At 45.6% G+C, this 21,510-nt stretch overlaps 1 protein-coding gene across 3 annotated transcripts in view; it reads left to right on the top strand.

Annotated features, from left to right (window-relative positions):
* Nucleotides 1-20,429, top strand: part of WNT11 (Wnt family member 11) — a 31,806-nt gene extending 11,377 nt beyond the window's left edge. For all 3 annotated transcript variants that reach the window (XM_024205021.3, XM_024205029.3, XM_024205038.3), the window contains exons 3-6: nucleotides 3,343-3,578; nucleotides 4,072-4,349; nucleotides 7,037-7,329; nucleotides 18,976-20,429. In XM_024205021.3, the coding sequence (XP_024060789.1) occupies nucleotides 3,343-3,578; nucleotides 4,072-4,349; nucleotides 7,037-7,329; nucleotides 18,976-19,150 (982 nt within the window). In that variant the 3' untranslated portion in view covers nucleotides 19,151-20,429. The remainder of the gene's footprint in view (nucleotides 1-3,342; nucleotides 3,579-4,071; nucleotides 4,350-7,036; nucleotides 7,330-18,975) is intronic.
* Nucleotides 20,430-21,510: the final 1,081 nt, after the last annotated feature.

Raw genomic sequence — 21,510 nt, 5'->3', positions numbered from 1 at the left:
TCTGCATCCTGTGTTTTATTCATGGTCGGCTCCCTAGAGCGCGACTTACTCAACAAGAAACAGCGATTGCCTCCAATTCCTGAATTCCTCTCTTTGGATTTATAATGCATCCCTTTCTCTTTGCCTTATTGCAAATCCTTCCACTCTTCCTAGTTTCTTATGACTGCACAGTCACTTTGAAACATTTTATCCTTAAAATTCACCATCAATATCAGCAAGTGCTGTGGTACCACATTTCACTATGAGCCCCTCTATTCATATCACTCCCTTCCACTGCACCATTAGCACTGACATAACCTGTGATGCTTTCCAGCCATCTTTCCTTTGTTTTCCCTTCATCTTCTGATGGGCCTCTCCTGGGCTGCAACATTTCTTCCTCTAAGTGACCTCAATTTCTGCTGGCTGGGTCCCTGAAATGCTCTAGCTTCCTTTCCATATAAACATCTTGCTTTATTCCACATTGTTGCATAATACTCACTCATGTGGCTTCTTCCCTGCTGGTGATAATCCCACTTTATCTGGAGCCATGCCATATTTCAGCAGGCTCCTTTCATGTCTCCGTGGTCCTGTTTTCCCAGCCATATCAAGCAACAGATCAAATCCGTTCTAAATTGTCCCAACCTGAACTTCAGCATTTCAGACGCACCTGTTTTCTCTCTAAATGAATCCAACCTTCCATGCCCAGTCTCTCGAGGGCAGTTGGGACAGTCTAGTTCTGCAAGCCTAGGCAGAACTCTTTTACTTGATCAGACTTACTGGGTACGTCTACATTGCAAAAAAACCCCAAACAACACCGCCCCCCACCCCAAAACCAAACAAACCCACAAGGCAACGAGTCTCAGAGCCCAAGTCAACTGACTCAGGCTTGTAGGGCTTGTGCTATGGGGCTAGAAATAGCAGTGTAGATGTTCCCACTTGGGCTGGAGTGAGGGGGAGGATCTCAGAGGATCTTTGGAGGATCTTCAGCCTGAGCAGGAATGTCTACACTGCTATTTTTAGCCCCGAACCACCAGCCCCGCGAGCCCAAGTCAGTTGACCTGGGCTCTGAGACTCGCTGCCACGGAGTTTTTTCACAGTGTAGATGTACCCAATATGTTTGTTTATTTTGCTGCTTGGAATATACTGCTTCCCAAGCAGCCATCACCTTTGTTGTATTTATGATTAGGTGTGACCTGAATCTCACACTAGTTTTGGCCTCTTGCCTAACTAGCTTTTGAGTCAGTTCCTGAGAGTTGTTGATTGTCAAATTTTCAAGGGTTTTGGATGCCAAACTTTAGACGCCAAGTGGCAGATCTTTTGCTGATGGATCTGGTCCCAAGGGCCTGATTTTCCAAGTTACTAAGCACCTGCAGCTCTAATTGACTTTAACTCTGGATCTACCTGTGCCAGTCTTCAGACAGGGCAGTTCCTCCTTATAAGTAGTTCATATGCTTATAATGAGGTGATGCATTATCTTCCCAGCTGCCAGGCCATATCAGTTGTGTCAACCCATGGTTACCTAGTTCCATATCACTCAGTATGATGCTCAGGTAACAGGAAATTCCTCCTCCTCCTGCCAGCTCGTGAGGAGCAATGAGATTATTTTCCAGAGCTGCATATAGGGATGTTATAGACAAAACCTGATAATGAAGAGCATGGTGAAAACTGACCAGGGATTTCTGCAAAGCACTCTGCTTAGGGCTTACCCTTGAAAAGCAGGCAGACGTTTCAAGTGATGCAGAATGCTATCTATCAACCATGGGAACTTATCTGGCCTTCCTTGCAATAGTATCTGAGCTCCTCACATTCTTTAATGTATTTATCTGCACAACATCCCTGTGAGGTGGGGCACTGCTATTCTCCACAACTAGGGAACTGGAAGACAGGAAAACTAAACTCCCAGCCCCAGGACGCACAGGAAGTTTGTGACAAACAGGGAATTTAAGACATTGTTTGGGTTTTCGGGTTCGGTTCATCTCATAGTCGCGGTAAGGGCCAGTTCCGTGAGATTCAAATGCGGATATGAATTCCCCAAGGGTGGGCGTGAGAGTGGGGAGCAAAGAGCAAGTGTTGTGGTTTGGGCCCATCTCGAAATCTGTTTTGGGTTTTTTGTTTAAGTTGTGAATCACTTACCTGCGGTAGCAGTAAATAAAATAAATGTGCCCATGAATCAACAAAACTCACCTAGGAGGACAGGGTGGTGTAGAATGAAACTGAAAGGCAGCACGCTAAATACGGATAGAAGGAAATATGGTTTACGGCAGCATATCGCCAGCCTGTGCAGGATTGTTCACCGGTTAATGACGCAGTGAGTTATAAGCTAGTTTCATGATCAGGAAGAATATTTACAGCTGCACTAGGTAGATCATAAAGATACAAAGGCAGCCATGTTCTGTTCTTCAGCTGACCACCTGTGGGTGGCTAGGGATGAATCACATGCCCAAAGATGCTGCACGGCATAATCAGTTCCCTTGTTTTCCTTTCACTTGATGCATCAAATGTTGGCAACTGCTGGAGGTAGGCTACCAGAGTAGGTGGGCCAGTGGTCTATGGTGTATTGTTGCCTTCTATGTTGCTTCATGGTAATGTTTGCGCTGGTGTTTTTGGACTAGCTCTCAACTTTCTCCAGGATGCTGCCTTTCCATTACTGTCATTTTGCTGTTGCACCGGATTTTTGAAGATATTGACACTAACTTATCTAAGCCTAATGGTAATTACACTGGTGGAGCGGTTTGCTTTAATTCAATGGTGAAGCATCTGTTTTGGAAACTCGATAGGTTTTTTTCTAGGCTAAGCAGCGGATTTCCCCCCCTGTAATTACATACTTGGACATTTAGCATAATCCTTTGCGGGTGTGTGAGATGGATTCTGAATGCAGAACACTGATGGTGCCTATGTAGCTTGCTTGCTTAAAGCCAAAGGAAGATCTAGCTATCCGTTATGGAGCTGGTGGGTCATTTTCCAAGTGTTTGGGAGATCCTTGCACTAGCACACGGAACATAGCTGTGTGGACACTGCAGCACCAGCGGAGGCTCAGGCTAGCCACCTGAGCTCAGATACAGGAGGTAGGGTTGGCTTGAGCTTGGCTGGCTAGTGTGAGCCCCTCTACAGAAGCTCGCTCCTAGCTGCAGGGTAGGCATGCCCAAAAGAATTCCCAAAGCCTCTATGTTGTTCGATCCATGTGGCATTCTGAGAGCCTTTGGGTGGATTGAAATGTTTTCCTTAGTTAAAAAGGAGTGGGAGGGTACGGTGTGTCAAAGGCAAAGTGTTTGCAGATGGTTCTTGGGCAGCCTGGCAGAGGAGAAACTAATGCCAAATGGAAGGTTAACTTTCTAATGGCTTTGGCGGTGTTTTTGTTCCCAGAGCTTTGTCCAAGACTCCCTCCGTCCTTGCTCTGAATCAGACCCAGCACTGCAAGCAGCTAGAAGGCCTGGTCGTGTCCCAAGTGCAACTGTGCCGCAGCAACCTGGAGCTCATGCAAACCATCATCCAGGCCGCCCGGGAAGTGATAAAGACATGCCGCAGAACTTTCGCCGACATGCGGTGGAACTGCTCCTCCATTGAGCTGGCACCCAACTACCTGCTGGATTTGGAGAGAGGTAACCGTCGGCGCTGGCTTTGCAGGGCTCAGGGAGAAGTGAGTCAGAGGTGTGTGGGTCGAGGCAAGTTTTATCGTGCTATGCAGAGGGGCTGGGGCCCTCGTTATATGCAGGGAAGGAACTGCATCTCTTTCCTAGTCTGCACACATGCTTATCCTGCACTCATCACTGGAGTAACACTCTCACATAGGGCCAGACCAAACCTTGCGCTGGCCTCACCCATATCCCTCCCACACCCCCTGTGACACGCACCCTCAGGCCAGCCTACCTCCTCCTGTGCTGCTTGGGTCGCTCGCTCATAAAACCGAAGCTCCAAGGTACTCCTGTGTAGCACCAAGTTTGGGTTGCGCGGCAGAAAAGATTCCAGCCGCGCTTCTCTACTCTGCGTGTTTGAGACGTGTCTTCTCTGAGGCAGGGGCTGTGCAGGCCTCTCTTTGGAAGGTACCCAGCACGTTGGCATCGGTGGCTGAGTTGCAGTTCTTCTGTCTTGCAGGTACAAGGGAGTCAGCATTTGTGTATGCCCTCTCTGCTGCAGCCATCAGCCACACCATCGCCAGGGCCTGCACCACCGGGGACCTCCCTGGCTGCTCCTGCGGTCCCATCCCAGGTGAGACACCTGGACCTGGGTATCGATGGGGAGGATGTGCTGACAACCTCAACTATGGTCTTGTCATGGGGTCCAAATTTTCAGATGCTCCCATGAAGATGAAAAAATCAGGATCACAAGCCCATAAGCTGATGCATCTGCACAACAGTGAAGTAGGGAGACAGGTAACAAACCAAAGAGAGCTACTGTCATTGTACAATCCTCTGTAGTCGTTGATGGCTTTGTGAAAGTTCAGTGTCTCTACCAGCTAGCTACGGAAGCAGGCCTTTACCCAGTGGCCTGTATAAGCATTGACGATATAATTCAGTCTCTAGAAATGTAAATTCCTTTAAGTACTCATGGGCATGAGCAGCAGAGAGAAAGGCGTGGGCATGTATCCTAGGCTGGGCACCGGGAACTCCTGAAGTCTCAGTTCTGGCCTGGACTGTCTGTATAAGGTACTTATGTGGCCCCTGTTACCACAGTGTCGGAGCGCCTCACAATCTTTAATGAATTTATCCTCACAACACCCTGGGAGATAGGGCAGTGCTGTTCTCCCCATTGTCCAGCTGGGAAACTGAGGCACAGAGAGACTAAGTGACTTGCCCAAGGTCACATAGGAAGTCTGTGGCAGAGCAGGGTTTTCAGTCCAGCTCTCCCAAGTCCCAGAGTAGTGTCCTAATGATTGGACCATCCTTCCTCTCCCACTGAAGTATCCTTCCTCTCCCTTTGTGAGCCTGGTGCATCACCTAACCTTTCTGCCTCGGTTTCTTCATTTGGATGACAGATGGGTTGGGAAGCACGAGTACAGGCTGGGTGTCAGGAGGTCCTGAGAGCTAATCCTGGCTCTGCCACTGACTCACTGTGTGACCTTGGCCAGGCCACTTCCCTTTCTCAGTTTCATCATCCGTAATGTGAGGATGATGTTTTCCCCAGGATGTGTTGTGTGAACTAATTGGTTAATGTCTGTGAAGTACTTTGCCCATGTAAAATGCCATGTAACTGGTAAGGAGTACTCGCTGTACGCTGAGTCAGTAGGGCGGATGCTTTTAAATTGTTGTGTCAGTGATGAGTGCAGTGTCTAAAGGCTTGTCTACACTTAAGCCGCAGCGGCGCCAGACACCACCAAATAGGTACCCCACCTCCCCGAGAGGCAGTAGCTTTCTCCCGTCCACCTGGGGCTTAGGTTCACGTAGCTGCATCGCCTAGGGGTGTCGATTTTTCACACACCCCCGAGCAGCGGAGTTATACCGACCTAATTTCCTAGTGTAGACCAGGCCTGAGTGAGCCCAGGGATTAGTTTTCTCCAATAAAATTAACTTGCAAAGTAACCAATACCATGAAGGTGGCGCTTTGCAGATGTTAACAAACGAATCCCCTCAACAGCCCTCCGCAAATGGAGAAATGGTTTCAGAGAGATTGGAGGGGAAACCCGGCTCCAGTCACTGTGGCTGCAGAAGTTCTCTTCCAGTGGATTCCACTGCTCGAGAGGAGGCTGGATGCCTGGCTGCTTCGAGGGTGCACCCCCACTTTTCGCGGGGTGGAGCTCAGCTCCTCCCGGGCTCCCTGTGCTGCAGGGCTCAGTGGGTGGGGGATAGGCAGGGGCAAAGCTGGTAGATCTGCCATTACTCAGATTCTCCTGTCCTCTCTCTCCCCTGTGGGCGGCTCTGGAGGCTGCTCCAGCCACTGTGCTGGGACAGTCTGTGTGGCGCACCTCCGTAACCATTCAGGGCACGTCTACACTGTATTATAAACCTGGGTCTGTGGGACCCGCACCCGTGGACTCGTTTACGAGCCCGCTCTCGAACATCCACACTGCATTGTAAACCTGGGCTTACCATGGCGGCCCCAGGTTTCCCAGCCATACAGTGCATCCACATTGCACTATGCAGACCTTCTGACTCGAGTCTGTGGACCCGAGTCACGGTGGCACTCGGGCTCGGACCCACTCCCCTGCCAGGGTCCTAGAACCCGGGTCCCAAGTGCTGGCTGACCCAAGACTGATTTGTTTGTGGACAAGAATGAGGCTTGGGCTCAAACCTGAGTCAGAGCCCCAGTGTAGACATACCCACTGTGGCTGGGGGAGAAACATCTTCTCTCCCTCCCCTGCATGTTTCCCGAATGGCTGGCCCAGCTACTCCCGCTAGTGCCAGTCTCCTAAAATTTGCTCCTGAGAGACTCGTCCATGGCCACACAGGGAGTCACTGTATGCGGAGTTCACAGCACTGCACCACATCTCTCTTTCTATTCGCTCCTTAATGTCTCAATTCTAAAGGTTAAGCCCCTTTGGCAAATTCTTGTCTGGTGTAAAGGGACACGGCTCTGTTGATTCCCACCCCCAGAGAATCTTTCCTGTTGCCTTCTGGGAATTATGCAAACTGCAAAATCAAAGGAAACGATATAATGCATAGTATAGCAGTTCTGTATTACAGCTAATGTGGAGATATGGTCATTGCACATGGAGTTGGATAAATCTAAGCTTTGAAATCTACATTATCAAATGTATAAATATGTGGAAGGCACAAATTTCATATTGATTATTTATTTGCAAATTACTTCAACTTCCAGCTCCTCAGGAGTTTAAAGGATGTGTCCAGCACTGTGGGAATATGATAGAAAACTGTGGCACCGCTCTGTGTGCTGCCTTAACAGGTGCCATAGTAAAAATAATATCCAGGCTGACAGCAATCTTCAAGCTGTGAGCTGTGTTTCACTTTGCACAGTAGGTACTTTAACCTGGTTGTGCAGAAACCAGAGTAGTGAATACTCTTTACTGCAATCCAGTTAAGACATGAATTTCTTAGCAATTCTGTGGGAGATTTAAGTAAAGAGAAGGCCACTTCATAACTCATTGTGGTTGTTTTTTCCATAGGCCCTGAAAGCCTCTCTTGAAATGAAATGTAAGTGTCATGGAGTTTCTGGTTCCTGTTCTATCAAGACCTGCTGGAAGGGTCTTCAAGAACTGAGAGACATCGCACAGGACCTCAAAAACAAGTACTTGTCAGCCACAAAGGTGGTACACCGACCCATGGGCACACGCAAGCAATTAGTACCAAAGGATATTGACATCAGGCCAGTTAAAGAGACAGAGCTGATTTACCTGCAGAGCTCACCTGACTTCTGCATGAAGAATGAAAAAGTGGGATCACACGGGACACAAGACAGGTAAAGACTCACAAGTCAGATTTTAATTGTACTTTTGTTTTCAGCTGGTGCATAGAAGCAGTGATGTGAGCGTAAACATCTCTGTGCAGGTGGCATTTACTATCGGGGATGGTTGAAGTGCCACTCACTGGGCTAATGCCACCCATGGAAACCGGCAATATGGTCCACAGCTGCCCAAGTCTTTAATGTACTGGAACAGCCAATGGGAACTACAGATCCCAGCATGCAGCACTCCAACTGGATGATAGATGGGCACAGTTTGGATCCAGCACCAAACTGCCTGCAAGTTCATGGTTGGTCAGATCCAGGGTTTTGGTTCTGACCCATCTCAAACCTTGATCCATGCCGAGGGCTGTTTGGGATCAAATGGAATAATGTCTGCTGGGATCTGTAGTCTCTGCAGGATTGAAGTTGAAGGCAGCTACAACAGATTTATTTGATGCAAAGGGCTCTTGGAATGTAGACTCCCACCCCTGTGTTATTTGACTTATTTATTGAAATGCCACAGGACTGTAACGGATGAACTTGTCTCTTGGGAAATTGACGATGATCAAGCCGCCCGGCTTAATGGTTCACTAAGCCCCTCTTATCTGCTCTAGACAATTACAGCTCATGTGGGAGCTGCTGTGGTGTAAGCGCTCCTCTCTTTGGGCAGGTAGGACTCGGTGTAATGCCAACACTCCCAAGCAACATTAACAACAGAGACGTTGAGCTCTATTGCCAAGTCTCTTGGGTTTTTGATTCCACCTTTTTTGTTTTGAAAAATCTCAGCGTGACCTGTGTATAGCTGCTGTTTGTGCTTTCATGGAGGCACTGCAGGATCCCTTTACTACTAATGACTGAGCACCATCAGTACTGTTCACATTTCCATCAGGCACAGCGGAGTGCTTGGGCCTTCCTACTCACGCCACGTAAATTCTGTGCTACTGGAGTCTGAGTACTGGTAAGTGAGTGGCAACACCTTAGCCAGATAACATGTACCCTGTGTGTGTATCCAGAGTGCGGTGGGAAATGGTGTTAGTCACTCCACAGAAATATTATTTCTGCTGAGCCAGACATGAACCAAGACCCCAGTAGGAGGTTATAAGATATGTGCTGCAGGGGGTGCTGTCTTTCGAATGAGACATAAAAACTGAAGTCCTGACCACTTGTAGCCATTCAAGACCCCTTTAGTTAAGAGTGCTATCCTGGCTAGATTCTAGTCTGGATAATTACATTCTGCCTATCTCAGTCCTCGTTAAATACCATAATCCTCTTCACTCCCTGTCCTGGCCTGTTGTGTAGTATTGCTGTGCACGCTTACACAACTGCAACATTCCCACTCATAGGCACCTGAACCTGTATAAACACAAGATGTGTGTCTTTTTTGGCCAGGGCCACAGTCTGTTTACTCAAGGAACACCATTGTTGATGGTGATGTAATACACTGTGTATTGTGTAGCTGGTCCAGAGGGATTCAGTAGAAAGAAATGCTACTGTAACAGACACTAAATACATTATATACATATATCCTGCCAGTACATGGGCATCATATTGCAGAAGGGAAGAGACTACAGGGGAAATACACATCTGGGCATTGGGAGACATTCGTTTTATAATGGCTTCTCTCTCCAGAACCATGGTAATTCCCTAGCACCCAGTTAGTGCACAGAACAATTCTGCAATGGCCTGCTGGAGCAGACCAGAAGATGCTTAGGTAATGCAGATCTTAGAAAAGATCTGTCTGATTTTCTGATACTTTTCGGTAACTAGCTTTTCATATTGCCTGGTGGAACAGAAAGTTATAGCCAGGACTGGAGGTCCATGTTCTAGAGAGCTCACAGAGTTCCAGAAAAGGTACCTTATCCAAGCGATGCTGCATGGCAGACCACATCTACCTTTTCCAAGCTGGGATGCAAGGTTTCATATACTCCTCAGGTTGAAGATGGATGATTTAGTTGCGGTTGGGCCTGCTTTGAGAAGGGGGTGGAACTAGATGACCTCCTGAGGTCCCTTCCAACCCTGATATTCTATGATTCTATGATTCTAGTAATTAGCAAGTGAGGAAGGGATCAAGCAAGGGCTATTGTCATGAGTCCAGTAACAGCAGGGATTGTGAGTGTGGAAGAAGAGAATCCACTGGAACTGACATTGGTTGAGGCTGCAAAGGGCCAAGGTGGTAAGGCAGGAAGGAGGTGATGACTTTTGAAGGGAGCCCAGTAAAGCGATACCCTTTGTTCACAGACAGGGCAAGGTTGGTGTTGACTCAGAGGCAGGTGGGAGGAGGACAGAGATGGGCTGCAGTGTAGACTTGTAGGTGTAGCATGTGGTAAGTAGTATTATCAGCTGACTGTGTATATACAAAATAATTTTCACAGTTGTTAGTCGCTGCTTCTGCAGAAGAAGCCCCGTGTCTCAGAACTCGGATATGTAAAGTACCATGTAATAGAGGCTTTGCTATAGCAGCACAGTTTCTATGTTAAATTAGCAAAGGAAATAGGTATAAAATCCCCACAGTGCGTTTCCAGATCATTGCTGTTCCCCTCAGGGTTTGCAGTAGCTAATCCAGACCCCCTTTTTTTTTTCAGTTTTCCTTTCAAAGAGAACACTTTTAATATCTTCTCAATACGGTGGCCCCATTCCAGCCCGGCATGTAACTGAGAGATAGTGCCTAGTGACAGAGATGAGGAGAAAGAAGCAAAAACCAGTTGCTGTTATCTACAGGAAATATATATATGTAGTTTGCATTTACTACACAAAGGTGTATAACATTCATTTGGAAATATCCCAAACAAGGTTTATTTGATAAGTAGGGTCCCAAAGGCATCTTAATATTTTATTCCTTCTACACTTTAACTTTCAGGAGATCTCGCTATTTCCTTCAAGCCTGATTTTTTGAAGGAACTTGAAAGTGAATGTAACTAAAAGGAATTTCAATGAAGTCCCTCCGCCTGTTTCCCATCTCCTCCGCACCTACCCACTCTCACTCACTTTTTGGCCTCTTTTCTGGCCACTAGAACAAGAAAAATGTTTCCCTTCAGCGGTGCTGCCAGCAGCGCTCCATGGAGCAACAGACAGGAGGTGTTATAATCACACTGCAGCCAGGGCATCCTCTCCTTTACCTCACACCCCTCCATCACACACAGTCCATCCTGATGACCAAGCACATCACACCCCCTTTCCAGCTACAAACTGAGAGAACTCCAGCCTGAAGTTTTTTTGGCAGATAGTTTTTCAGATCTGCTGGCTACGTTTAAAAGTGCATGGAGGAGACAGGCACACTTGCAGCTCCCTTGACAAGTAAGGCCTGCATTCTGTGTTCCCTCTTGTTATTTTAGATTGCATTACATGAGCTCATTCCCAAACCCTTAACCCAAGACATATTTGCTAATTGTGCTGCTAACTTTGAGAGTCTAGTGAAATTAACAAGGCAAAGCAGAAAGAAAGGGGGGGAAAAGGGAAATAAAACCATCCCATGATGTACGGTGCTTTTAAAGAATCTAATTTTCATAAAACTCCGTTAAGTGCAGAATTCATGAGGAATCTTTTTTCTAAATTGGATCATTAATTTTCAATATAAAAAGGGGGGAGGGACTTTTCTGGCTCACGTAGAAAAAGACGGGTACCTCAGTGTCCTGTGAATCAGAACAAGTTTTGATCATGTAAAATGGGAGGTTTATAGCCCAAGTTCTACTGCGCTGAATATTGGATTTCATTATATACTGTAGAGAACAATACTGCACTGGCTGACAGGTGGATGGAGTGAATAGCCCCGTAGATCTTTTCTTTCTCTAACTTCTATAGTTATCTAGTTATCCCTCCCATTGCTTACACTAATCATGGAGTTTGGGGAGTGGCAGGGGAACCAACTTTCTTTGTAGCAGAGCTGTGTGAAATGTTTCACTTAGAACTGAGCCCAGGATTAATCAAAAGACTTTCAATGAAATCTTAGGCCTTATTTTGAATGAACCTGGGATCATTTGTAAGTCAAACTGGGCTATTTTATGTTGAAACTAGACATGGTGTTGGATCAAAACCCACAGACGTCAAACCTCATTCCAAACCTGAGATCTGAACACACCCAGACCTTTGAAGTGTACAAAATCTGGAGCAGGGTCTAAATTTTGCAGCTTGAGTCCATTTCTGTTAACAACTGTCTTGCAATGGATCAGTGTTCTTATCAACGTAAGACAGAGCACATTAATCTATGAATCACTGCCACATTTTTTATATAAAAGAAAAATGGTCTTGAGAGAAAATAAATATCTAGAGCAGCTGACACATGAAGCAGGTCCCCGAATTTATGGCTGTCAATAACTAGAACATGTTGAACCACAGAGAAAGATGGTTTAAGGTTTCGGGGCGTACTTGTGAGAAAACACTCTATAACGTCTCTTCAGTGAGGTATTTCAGAAAATTCATCATCAGTTTCAAATCAAAGATAAATTATACCAGATTATGAAACTGGGATCCCGCCTGTGGGAAAAGAGGCAAAGGCATTCACTTTCTTTATCATTAGGGTGCAATGTTTCATATTTCAAATATTGGTTTAAGTCCCATCAGAAAGTGACTGAAAGGGAAATATTGCCATGCACACAGAAGTCTTATACTGCTAGAATCCCACAAAGATTAGTGAGCTGTTTATTACTGATCTGTCCCGGAACGGTCTTGGAGCCCAGCGGATGCCACTTCTCATTGCTGAGGGAGAGGTTTCTGGGCAGCAGAAAATCATTCTGCAGTTTTCTGGAGGCTAACCAGTAGGGCTGGTTGAATGCTGTAAAACAGAGCCCAGAAGTTCTCTGGAATTCTGAATGAGTAGCTGTTTGGTTCGGTCACATTTGTGTCTCGTGCCATCCCGCTGTTCATGAACATTAGTGCAAACAAGGTTTTCTTGTTTGGGGAATGGCTGTTTCTAGAACAAGCACCAGCATTTGTGTGTGGACAAGGGTATTTGTGTGTGAACAGCAGCACTTGCTACTTGTTATTAATTATTGTCCTGCTTAAGCTGTTTCAGTAATCCAACCAGGAAGCAGAAAGGATGTAATGAGGACCAATCATTCACAACTAATAATCGCACCATACTACTTGTCCCTCTAACATGCTTATAACTTGTATTAATCATTTATTAAACTTTTTAGAAACATATCATGCGTTTATATATATAAACTTTTCATAAAGCGTGACCCAATGAATACCCATACTTATTTTGCAAACGTCCCAGAGGCTGAAATTTGATTGTATAAGCCAGGGCAGAATTTGAAAAATATAAAAGTAGTGATACTCTCCCAAACTCTACCAAGTTCAGCCTACCTGAGACATCACTCACAATAGACGGTTAAGATGTTCAGATTATGAACATATGTGCTTTACTGGGTTCATTGGGCTTGGTTCTGCCTTGGGGGTTTGGATACACCTCACTCAGTGGAACTTGGATGCCCTCTGGGCTCTGCTATGCATTATTGAGCAAATACTTTGCAAATAATGAATATATTGGGGCCAGAAAGAGTAAGTTCACAAACAGGGAAAATACACTGGGTATCGTATTCGTGATGAATAGTTAGCCCAGTTCTGCTAAATACATTCAGTATCTCTCTGCATCCCACCAGTAGCATGATGACAGGCTCTGTTCATTCATGCAGTGTTACACGTGTTCATGGTGTCTTAGAAGAATTTAAGTAGACAGAACCCTGTGTCAGAAATCGGAGCCTGCAGCGGAGCCAGTGTCCATGACCCCCAATGGGCACAGCTGGCCTGTAGCAGGTTGCCTGATTGGCTACACTGCCTGACTGGTTGAAAGGGTCAGCCACAGACTGGCTCATAAGCCCAGCAGTTGTTCTTGTTGTTCAGGGCTGCTCAAAGCGTTCGTCTGATAGCTCCAGTGCCTGCTTGTTCCCAGCCTTGCCTCACTGCAGGTAACCCGGTTCTGACCCTTGGCTCTAAGTCCTGACATCTGACCTCTTGCTCTGACCCTTGGCTCCAGTCTCTGATTCTGGCTCTGGCATTTGGTCTCTGACCCTTTGCTCTGGCACATGGCCTCTGACTCTGGCTCTGAAATTGGGTTGTGGTTCCTGGCTGCTGACTCCCATTCTACCCTCTAGGCCTGACTCTTGCTCCAACCACTAGGCACGACCATCCACATCCCAGTCACCTGTCGCCCTGCCCTGCAAGGCTTACATCGTAGGGATCCCTTCCTGGTTTGCTGTACATCTTACCAGACTGCATTTGTTTTCACTTCTTCTAAAGGATGGGAGAATTAGCTGGCTCCTCTCTCTCTCGATCTGACTCTCTGTCAATTTGATACTACCACTCATCACTGCAATCTGAGTGCCTTCCACATAAAATTAAGAGCAATGGCAAAGGCCCTTGAGGACTCCTATTCTACTGCCAACACAATGGTCAGTTATGTCCGTATTGCTGATGATGGATCATATAAGGCACAGAGAAATCTCAGCTGGAACTAGAAAGATCTGCCTGTATAACCTGTAGACTGAACTGATGTGAGTTGGGCTCCTTTAGAGATGATAAACATGACGGCTCACAATACTGTTCTTATATCATTTATTTATTTGTATTACTACGGTTCTCAGTTGCCCTAGTCATGGACCAGGACCCCACCGTGTGAGGTGCTGTACAAACTAAGTTACCCCATTTTGTTTCTACTTCATAGAATATCAGGGTTGGAAGGGACCTCAGGAGGTCATCTAGTCCAACCCCCTGCTCAAAGGGGGACCAATCCCTAGACAGATTTTTGCCCCAGATCCATAAATGTCCCCCTTAAGGATTGAACTCACAACCCTGGGTTTAATAGGCCAATGCTCAAACCACTGGGGTGGTTCCTAGTTATTTCTGATCGCTCAGCAGTTAGAGCACTCACTTGAGATGTTGGAGACCCAGGTGTTCAGATCTCCACTCTGCCTAATTTAGAGCAGGGATTTGAACCCGCATGTCCCACCTGCTAGGTTAGTGTGCTAATCATTAGGCTATAGGTTAGTTGAGTCAAGGCTTAGATCTTCAAAGCTGCGTAGGTGATTGAGACACATAGTGCCTATTATATTTTTATGGGAATTGTGTATCTAAATCCCATATATGGTTTTGAAAATCTCAACCCGAATGTCTTCCTCCACACCCTCTGCCCCCTCCTCCGCTCCCTCCAATGTCACAGTAGTACTAAAAGTAAGAGAAACAAATTGTCTTGTGGAATTATCTTGCAAGGGCTCTTTTGGCCTCTGGCTTTGGCCTGATGTATAAAATAACAATTTATATCATATTAAACATCTGTATTATTTCCAGTCCATTATGAACTAGAACAGCTCCTTCCAGCACTCATGAAAATATGGAGTTATACAATTTTTAAAAAACGGTGACATGATTTTAAGTTTCCTGTTTCCTGTGTGATACGTCATCGGAAACTAGCATACAGCAGTGCCTAGAGCACCATCCCGCAGATTCATATCTACACAAAAGGACACGATAGCTCCCAACGCGTTATTCTAAGTCTTGTGACACAAGATGAGTAACTTCATGATGCAGGACAGTGGGCCATCAGGCCATGATTTGATTTGACTTAGAAGAGCTTGCTCAAGTTCTCACTGGACTAGCATGTATAATAAGAGTAATAATCTTTTATATTATTTATATAGTACCTTTCATCCCCAAGTGCTTTGAAGAAGTTGGGCTACATGCTACATACTCTCTGCAACATGGGGCAGAGAGCAGCAAGGTGTGGCTAAAAAAGATGCATACCCACAACTAGGAGGAGAGCTGAGGCTCTGATGCATTCTCTGCCCTGGGCCCTAGACACTGTAGAAGCCCTTCTACATGGTCAGGGTTCCATGGTTTGAGGAGTGGGCAAGAGTGGCTAGGAGTGGGTGGAGCTAGACACAGCTGCTTTCCATCTCATGCTCCCCTCTGGCATGGCTGGATTTCTAACTGGGAATCTGAGTGCAAGATCAGCAGGGACTCCTTGAAGGAGCTACAATCCCTCCTTTGCGGCAAGGCCACTAGTAGGGAATACATGGCAGCCTAGCTCTTGAGGGAGCTCTGGTAGAGCATTTGGTCTTTACACTAATGGTCTTTTCCCCTGGGCGTGGTCTGGGATTCACACAGATCTTGGACCATCAGGGAGTTGACATGGTGGAACCACCTGCCAGTTCCACAGGGGGCCCAGAGTGAATGGTTCAGAGGATTCTCCATGTGTTTGTGCTTGTGGCATTTCTTAGCCTCTGCTGTCTGGGGGAAGACTCACGTAGGTGTAACCTGTGACCCTGTGGGTTCAAGAGTCCCTTAGGTCATCACTGCAATACAGTCACTTCTGGGACGCAGATGGAGCTGTTCTGAACCAAGGACTACTACACAACAGTAGCCACAGACGTAAAGAGCACTACTGGGAAAATTTAGCTGGGCAGAGTGTGAGTGAAATTTGGCTAGGCTACTGGCTAACCTCCCCTCTTGTTGCAAAAAATGTCATGGCATCTTTAAGGAGCACAGTTGGGTCTGGGGCTTGTTTTATGTCTCATCTGAGGAGGCTGGTACATTATTTTCTATTGTTTTTGCAAATATTTCTAGGAATTACAGTGCTAGGTTCGAAACCAATAGGCCAGATTCTCACTTGCAGTGGAATTGCACTGGTGTCAATGGAATTGCACTGGATTTACACAAGTACAAATAAGGCTTAGTCTAGCCGGGTAGGATTAGAATCAGGCTCCGTGACAAGCCAACATCAAAGGATTGTTCCTGTATATAAAATATGATTTGTCTGCTAATTTGAACAAACTTGTAGGTCCTGTCCCTGCTCGTCTTTAGCTACTCATACACATAGGTCCGGAAGAAATACTATAGGTACCAGCAGCTGTTTCAATCTGTAAAAAGATTTGGGTATTATTCACCCAATCCCAACACTTACAACAGAGACCGAGATAGTTGTTTAATGGTATTGACACAAAATCATTCAAAAAGCATGTTTGGGTCAGAGGTGGGCTTAGCAGGCTGAGGTTTTGCGAAATCAAAATCAGAATGATTCAGCTCTGAGCTCTTTGATCCAAAATGACAAAATGAAGGGAAGATTGGCATTCTCTTATAATGTTTTCTTTTCCCCTCTCTCTATATGAGGCCAAGTGGGGTGAACTTAGTTTTGGAAAACCCTAACTCTACAGGCAGTACAGGATTGGATTCCATTTGTATCCAAACCTTCAGTCTTTTGGTGGGAAGAAAGGAGGAGGGGGAAGATTTTAGATAAATGGTACCAGTTTTGCTCCATGTCTAGTTTGGGGGTAACTTTGATCATAATGTGCTAAATATATCTCACTACAGAGCCATATGAGTGTCCCTATAAGACACAGTGTCCCTGACACTATACTAGGGTATTGGTTCCATAACGACTCAGAGGAAAGAGTGACATCAAATCATTCATGCCACTTCCTGAAGCAGCTGTGTGTGTCTTGGAGAGCCCCATCTAAGTACTAGCCCCACCCAATTCTGCTTAGCTCCCGCTGAATTGTACAAGATGGCATGGATGCATCGCATACCCAAACATGTGAATTTTATGGCCTGTTATGAACTCATGAGCCTTGCAAAATGAATCCAGTGGCTTCAACCTTCCCAACCTCCGTCAAAGCTGACTAAGCCTTTAAAGCCCCTCCATAATGTTAATATTTATGTATTTGAACCTTTGCTCTAAATATTTAACTTATTGACTAATATGTTTATGAGGAGTCATTCTGAGGTTTCCTGTTGGAGGGGGCGCAGGGTCACAGGCGTATACGACAATGCCGCTCGTTCAACGTTAGGTAAACACACACAGTGTGGTTATGGACTGAGCTTTTGACTGTTGGTCATAACAATTATGAGCAGGCTTTGGTTAACCTACCAGAGGTTTGTAGGTATGTACACGCACTCCCAAGGTGGGGGAATGAGTGGGGAAACTTTAAAAATGGAACCTGGCCATGAATGGAGGTCAGAAATAACCAACAGGAGGTCATACCGAGTCAGAAATAAATAAGGGAAGAACAAGAACAAAATTCCCAGCACTTCATTAATCCTATAACGTCTCATAAAGCATTACCTCATGAGGAATTCCTATAAATCACTTGGCTTCATTTCCAGCTGTTAATGGCGTGCTCAGCACAGGAGTCCAATTCTCCCTCCTCACTCTCCGTTCTCCTCTCTCCCGCCTCCCCCCGATCTGATGTAAAAATACTTCTGGCCAAAATAACCTAAGCAAAATGTGATTTAGAAAAGATGTCTGAGCAGTTTCCTAGGGAAATGCTTCTCACTTGATATTAGCGTCTAGAGGCTGCAGCTAAGTCTGGGGTCTGGTTGTGCTGGGTGCTCTAAGTACACGTAGTCAGAGTCTCTCCCCTAAAGAGCTTACATTCTAAGTACTCAAGAAGCATTACTGGTATTGTGCAGATGAGAACCAGAGTCAGAGCGAGATTAAGAAACTTGTCCAAGGTCACACAGGGAATCTGTAGCAGAGACAGGAGTTGAACGCAAAGTTTTTGAGTGGCCATAAGACCAGCTTTCCCCATATGCTGGTTTTATTCACCATGGTGCTTTATCACTGCAGTGTTTGATGCCAGCCTCAGAGCCAGGCAAAACTTGCACCACTTTACCAGGTGGACATGAACTTCCCACTACCTGGGGGACTACATTTCAGAAGTGACTAGTGATGTTTGCATGCCCAACTCAAGACACCTTAAGGGGTGGGGGCTGGCTTTCAGGAAAGGCTGGGCATCTACCCTCAGAAAATCAGGCCCTTTTAAAGGTGTGTCAAGGTGACACCCAAAATCACCAGTTACTTTTGAAAATTTAAGCCAGCATTGTGAAATGATTCCAGCCGACAACCCAAGAGAACCATACAGAAGTACAGACTGACTCTCAGGAGGATGGGTTTAATTAAAATCAGAAGAAAGAAAAGGAATAAATCCGTATGATAAGCTACATGTATCATTCTGCACTACTCATGTGCCCCACGGCCGGCCATGAGATGGAATGTCAGAGCCAGGCACGGCCTGGTGTTTGTACACGGCTGTGAGATACTCATTTGGAAGGCCTCACAGAAGTGCAGAGTATTACCCCGGGGCGATTAGCTGTAATGTACCTGACACAGTTGTGGCTAGACCATGGCTTTAAGACAGGGAGGTGACTTTCCCTGTCTCAGGCATTGTGCAGTTGGCCTCTGCAGTGCCTCGGGGAGTGCGTGGCCCTTTCTGCACCCTTTCCAGGGTCGGCAGTGCTGTCGTCTCCACTAGCCCGGTGCTGCTGGCCAATGTGCAGGCATATGGGCAATGGCACAAGGGTACTGACCTAGTCTCATCCCTCCCCACCCTTGTGGGGTTACTAGTGCTCTTGTTGGGACTAGAATCTCCAGCGCTTGCATAGTTGGGGATTCTAAACTCCCAATTGACTTCAGTGGGCTTTGGATCAGGCCCCAGAACACAGGGACTGAGAATTTATCTGGCTTCTTTGCAGGTGCGGCGTGCTCCTTGGGCAGATCCCCAGGTGGCTTAAGCATTCAGTTAGCCCAGCTGAAGATCAGTCCCACGGCCCCTCCTCCATGCCTGGCACATCTGCACAAGCCAAGCCACAATTGCAGACACAGACGATTACTTCATTTCTAAACAGACTTTGTGATGATTTGCACTAATTCCCCCATCTCCTTTATTCCAGGCAATGCAACAAAACCTCCAACGGCAGCGACAGCTGCGACCTGATGTGCTGTGGCCGAGGCTACAACCCGTACATGGACAAAGTGGTGGAGCGATGCCACTGCAAATACCACTGGTGCTGCTACGTGACCTGTAAAAAATGCGAGAGGACTGTTGAAAGATACGTGTGCAAATGAAACATCTCCCACTCAATCAAAGAGCTTAGATGCCAATGGCACCAAAGCACTATTCATAGAGGAGGAAACCTTTCCTGGACTAGATATCGTTTATCTTGCAAAGACATGGACTTGGAGATGCTATAAAGATAATTCAATTACAACAGTAAATATAACATTGTTTTTTAAAATGTAAAAAGGGGAAGGTTTTCCCACCAATCAAATCCTTCCTGAGAAGACAAGAGGCTTAAGCCAAAACTCATTTTGGATCGTACCTTCTTGCAAAAACATGCCGTATGGTTGCCAATGACATCCAGCTAACAAGTGCCTTTAGTACTGTAAGACACAAAGAGAAACTTTCCCGGGGAGGAAAAACAGCTGTGGCTGAAAATAATACAGGCTAACATCTGCTCATGCATCCTACCACAAAGGGCCTAGATTCTCCAGTAGCCTACAGGACAATCCCTGACAAGGGATGCACTATAGCTTCAAAGCAATCATTGTATTTGTTTCTAAAGACTAAATTTTTAGGATGGGAGAATCCACTCAGCATGATAAAGCCAGAAACATTCCTGGTTCTGCCCCTGAAACGAAAACACATGCAAATCAATTTAACCCTTTTCTTTTGTCCAGGGCTGAGACTAAAGTTATTGTTTTACCTAAGGACCGGAGGTCTTGTCCCTACTTAGTGTAGGCTGCCAGGTGTCAAATTCAAGTATTCACAAAAATGTATTGGACCCCAGTGTCAATGTGATCCGGGTGTAGTGAGAGGAGCCCATTGGACACAGGGGCTGAGTGACCAGAGAGCAGCCATGGGACGTAACGAAATACACAGTGAAGTCAAAGTAAAATGGAAATGGAAAGTCGACTCGTGTATCCCTTTCCTCTCTCTCGACCATTGGATGTTACTCCCTAATTCACTGTTACTCCGATGCCTTGTCCCATCCAGTCCGAACATAAATATGGCACCATCCCTCCTCCCTCAACAAAGCTATAAACTCAGAGCCAAGAAATTGCCAAGACATCAGCAGTGCGGGAGGTGTGTTTACATCTTTAGAAATTCCAGACAAGGCGAGATGTCAGCTATTCTAAGCAGACCTAGCCGGAGTATGTGAATGAAATGTATGGTCCTGCCGTGGCAACAGCACAGAACCACTATCTGTGGATGTACATATTTTATTTTGTATGCAGAACATACAGAAATATTTATAAAATATATCTTGTGCTTTTCTCTAGTCTACTTTATATATAAATATATCTATTATAAACAAGCTTAACAATAGTATGAAATAAATGCTGAAATTACTCAACAGTGCAAAGAAAAGAGCTTATTATTATTATTATTATTATTATTATTTTATTATATCTAAATCTATAACATTGTCTTCTGCTTGGACAGATGTCTAATTTTCCGTTCCACCATTCCCCGTCTCCCCCGTCCATTACCTCCTACATATGATCAGTTAAAAAAGATTAATCACAGATTAATTGAAGCAGAAGTAACCAACATTTAGTTGAGTGAGACAGATGCATACACAATTGAAGAGAGAGAAACTATGCTGTTTTCAACAGCTTCTTATACCACCCTCATTGCCATAATACCTGAGTGCCTTCACATAGTGCATTACGCGACACGTCTAACATCTTTCCCATCTGGTTTGTTCTCTTTCACATCCTCTCTCCCGGGGGACAATTGTGTGCATGCCGTGGAGTGTTTTGTTTGGGGGGGGTTGATTTTTTTTTTATTGTACACACTGCTCTGTGTTTATATTAGAGAAGGCAAGATTGAAGAAGTGCATCTGGCATTTGGAGTGAACGGTGGTGAGTCTGGGATGGTGCTTAGTCCCTGCGGGATTTTGTTCCACAGTCTGGGGACAGCACAGATGAGCTTTACCCTTATCCAGTGAGGGGGGAAAAACAATAACAGGAACTGTGAAAATGGCAAAAGTGCTAAATGACTTTTTTGTTTCAGTTTTCACCAAAAAGGTTAGTAGCGATTGGCGTCTAATGTAGTGAATGCCAGTGAAAATGAGGTAGGATTAGAAGCTAAAATAGAGAAGCAACAAGTTAAAAATTACTTAGACAAATTAGATGTCTTCAAGTCACCCGGGTCTGATGAAATACATCCTAGAATACTCAAGGAGCTGACTGAGGAGGTATCTGAGCCATTAGCGATTATCTTCGAAAACTCGTGGATGATGGGAAAGATTCCAGAGGACTGGAAGAGGGCAAATATAGTGCCAAGCTATTAAAAGGACAATAAATACAACCTGGGGGATTACAAATCAGTCAGCTTAACTTCAGTATCTGTTAAGTAATTAATTTGCACACACCTAGAAGATAATAAGGTGATGAGTAACAGTCAGCATGGATATGTCAAG

Source organism: Terrapene carolina, unplaced genomic scaffold (assembly GCF_002925995.2).
Source record: "Terrapene carolina triunguis isolate 2854851 unplaced genomic scaffold, T_m_triunguis-2.0 Scaffold97, whole genome shotgun sequence".
In the NCBI taxonomy this organism is placed as follows: domain Eukaryota; kingdom Metazoa; phylum Chordata; order Testudines; family Emydidae; genus Terrapene; species Terrapene triunguis.
Note: the sequence above shows the minus strand (reverse complement) of the source record. Positions and strands in the feature narration are given on the sequence as shown.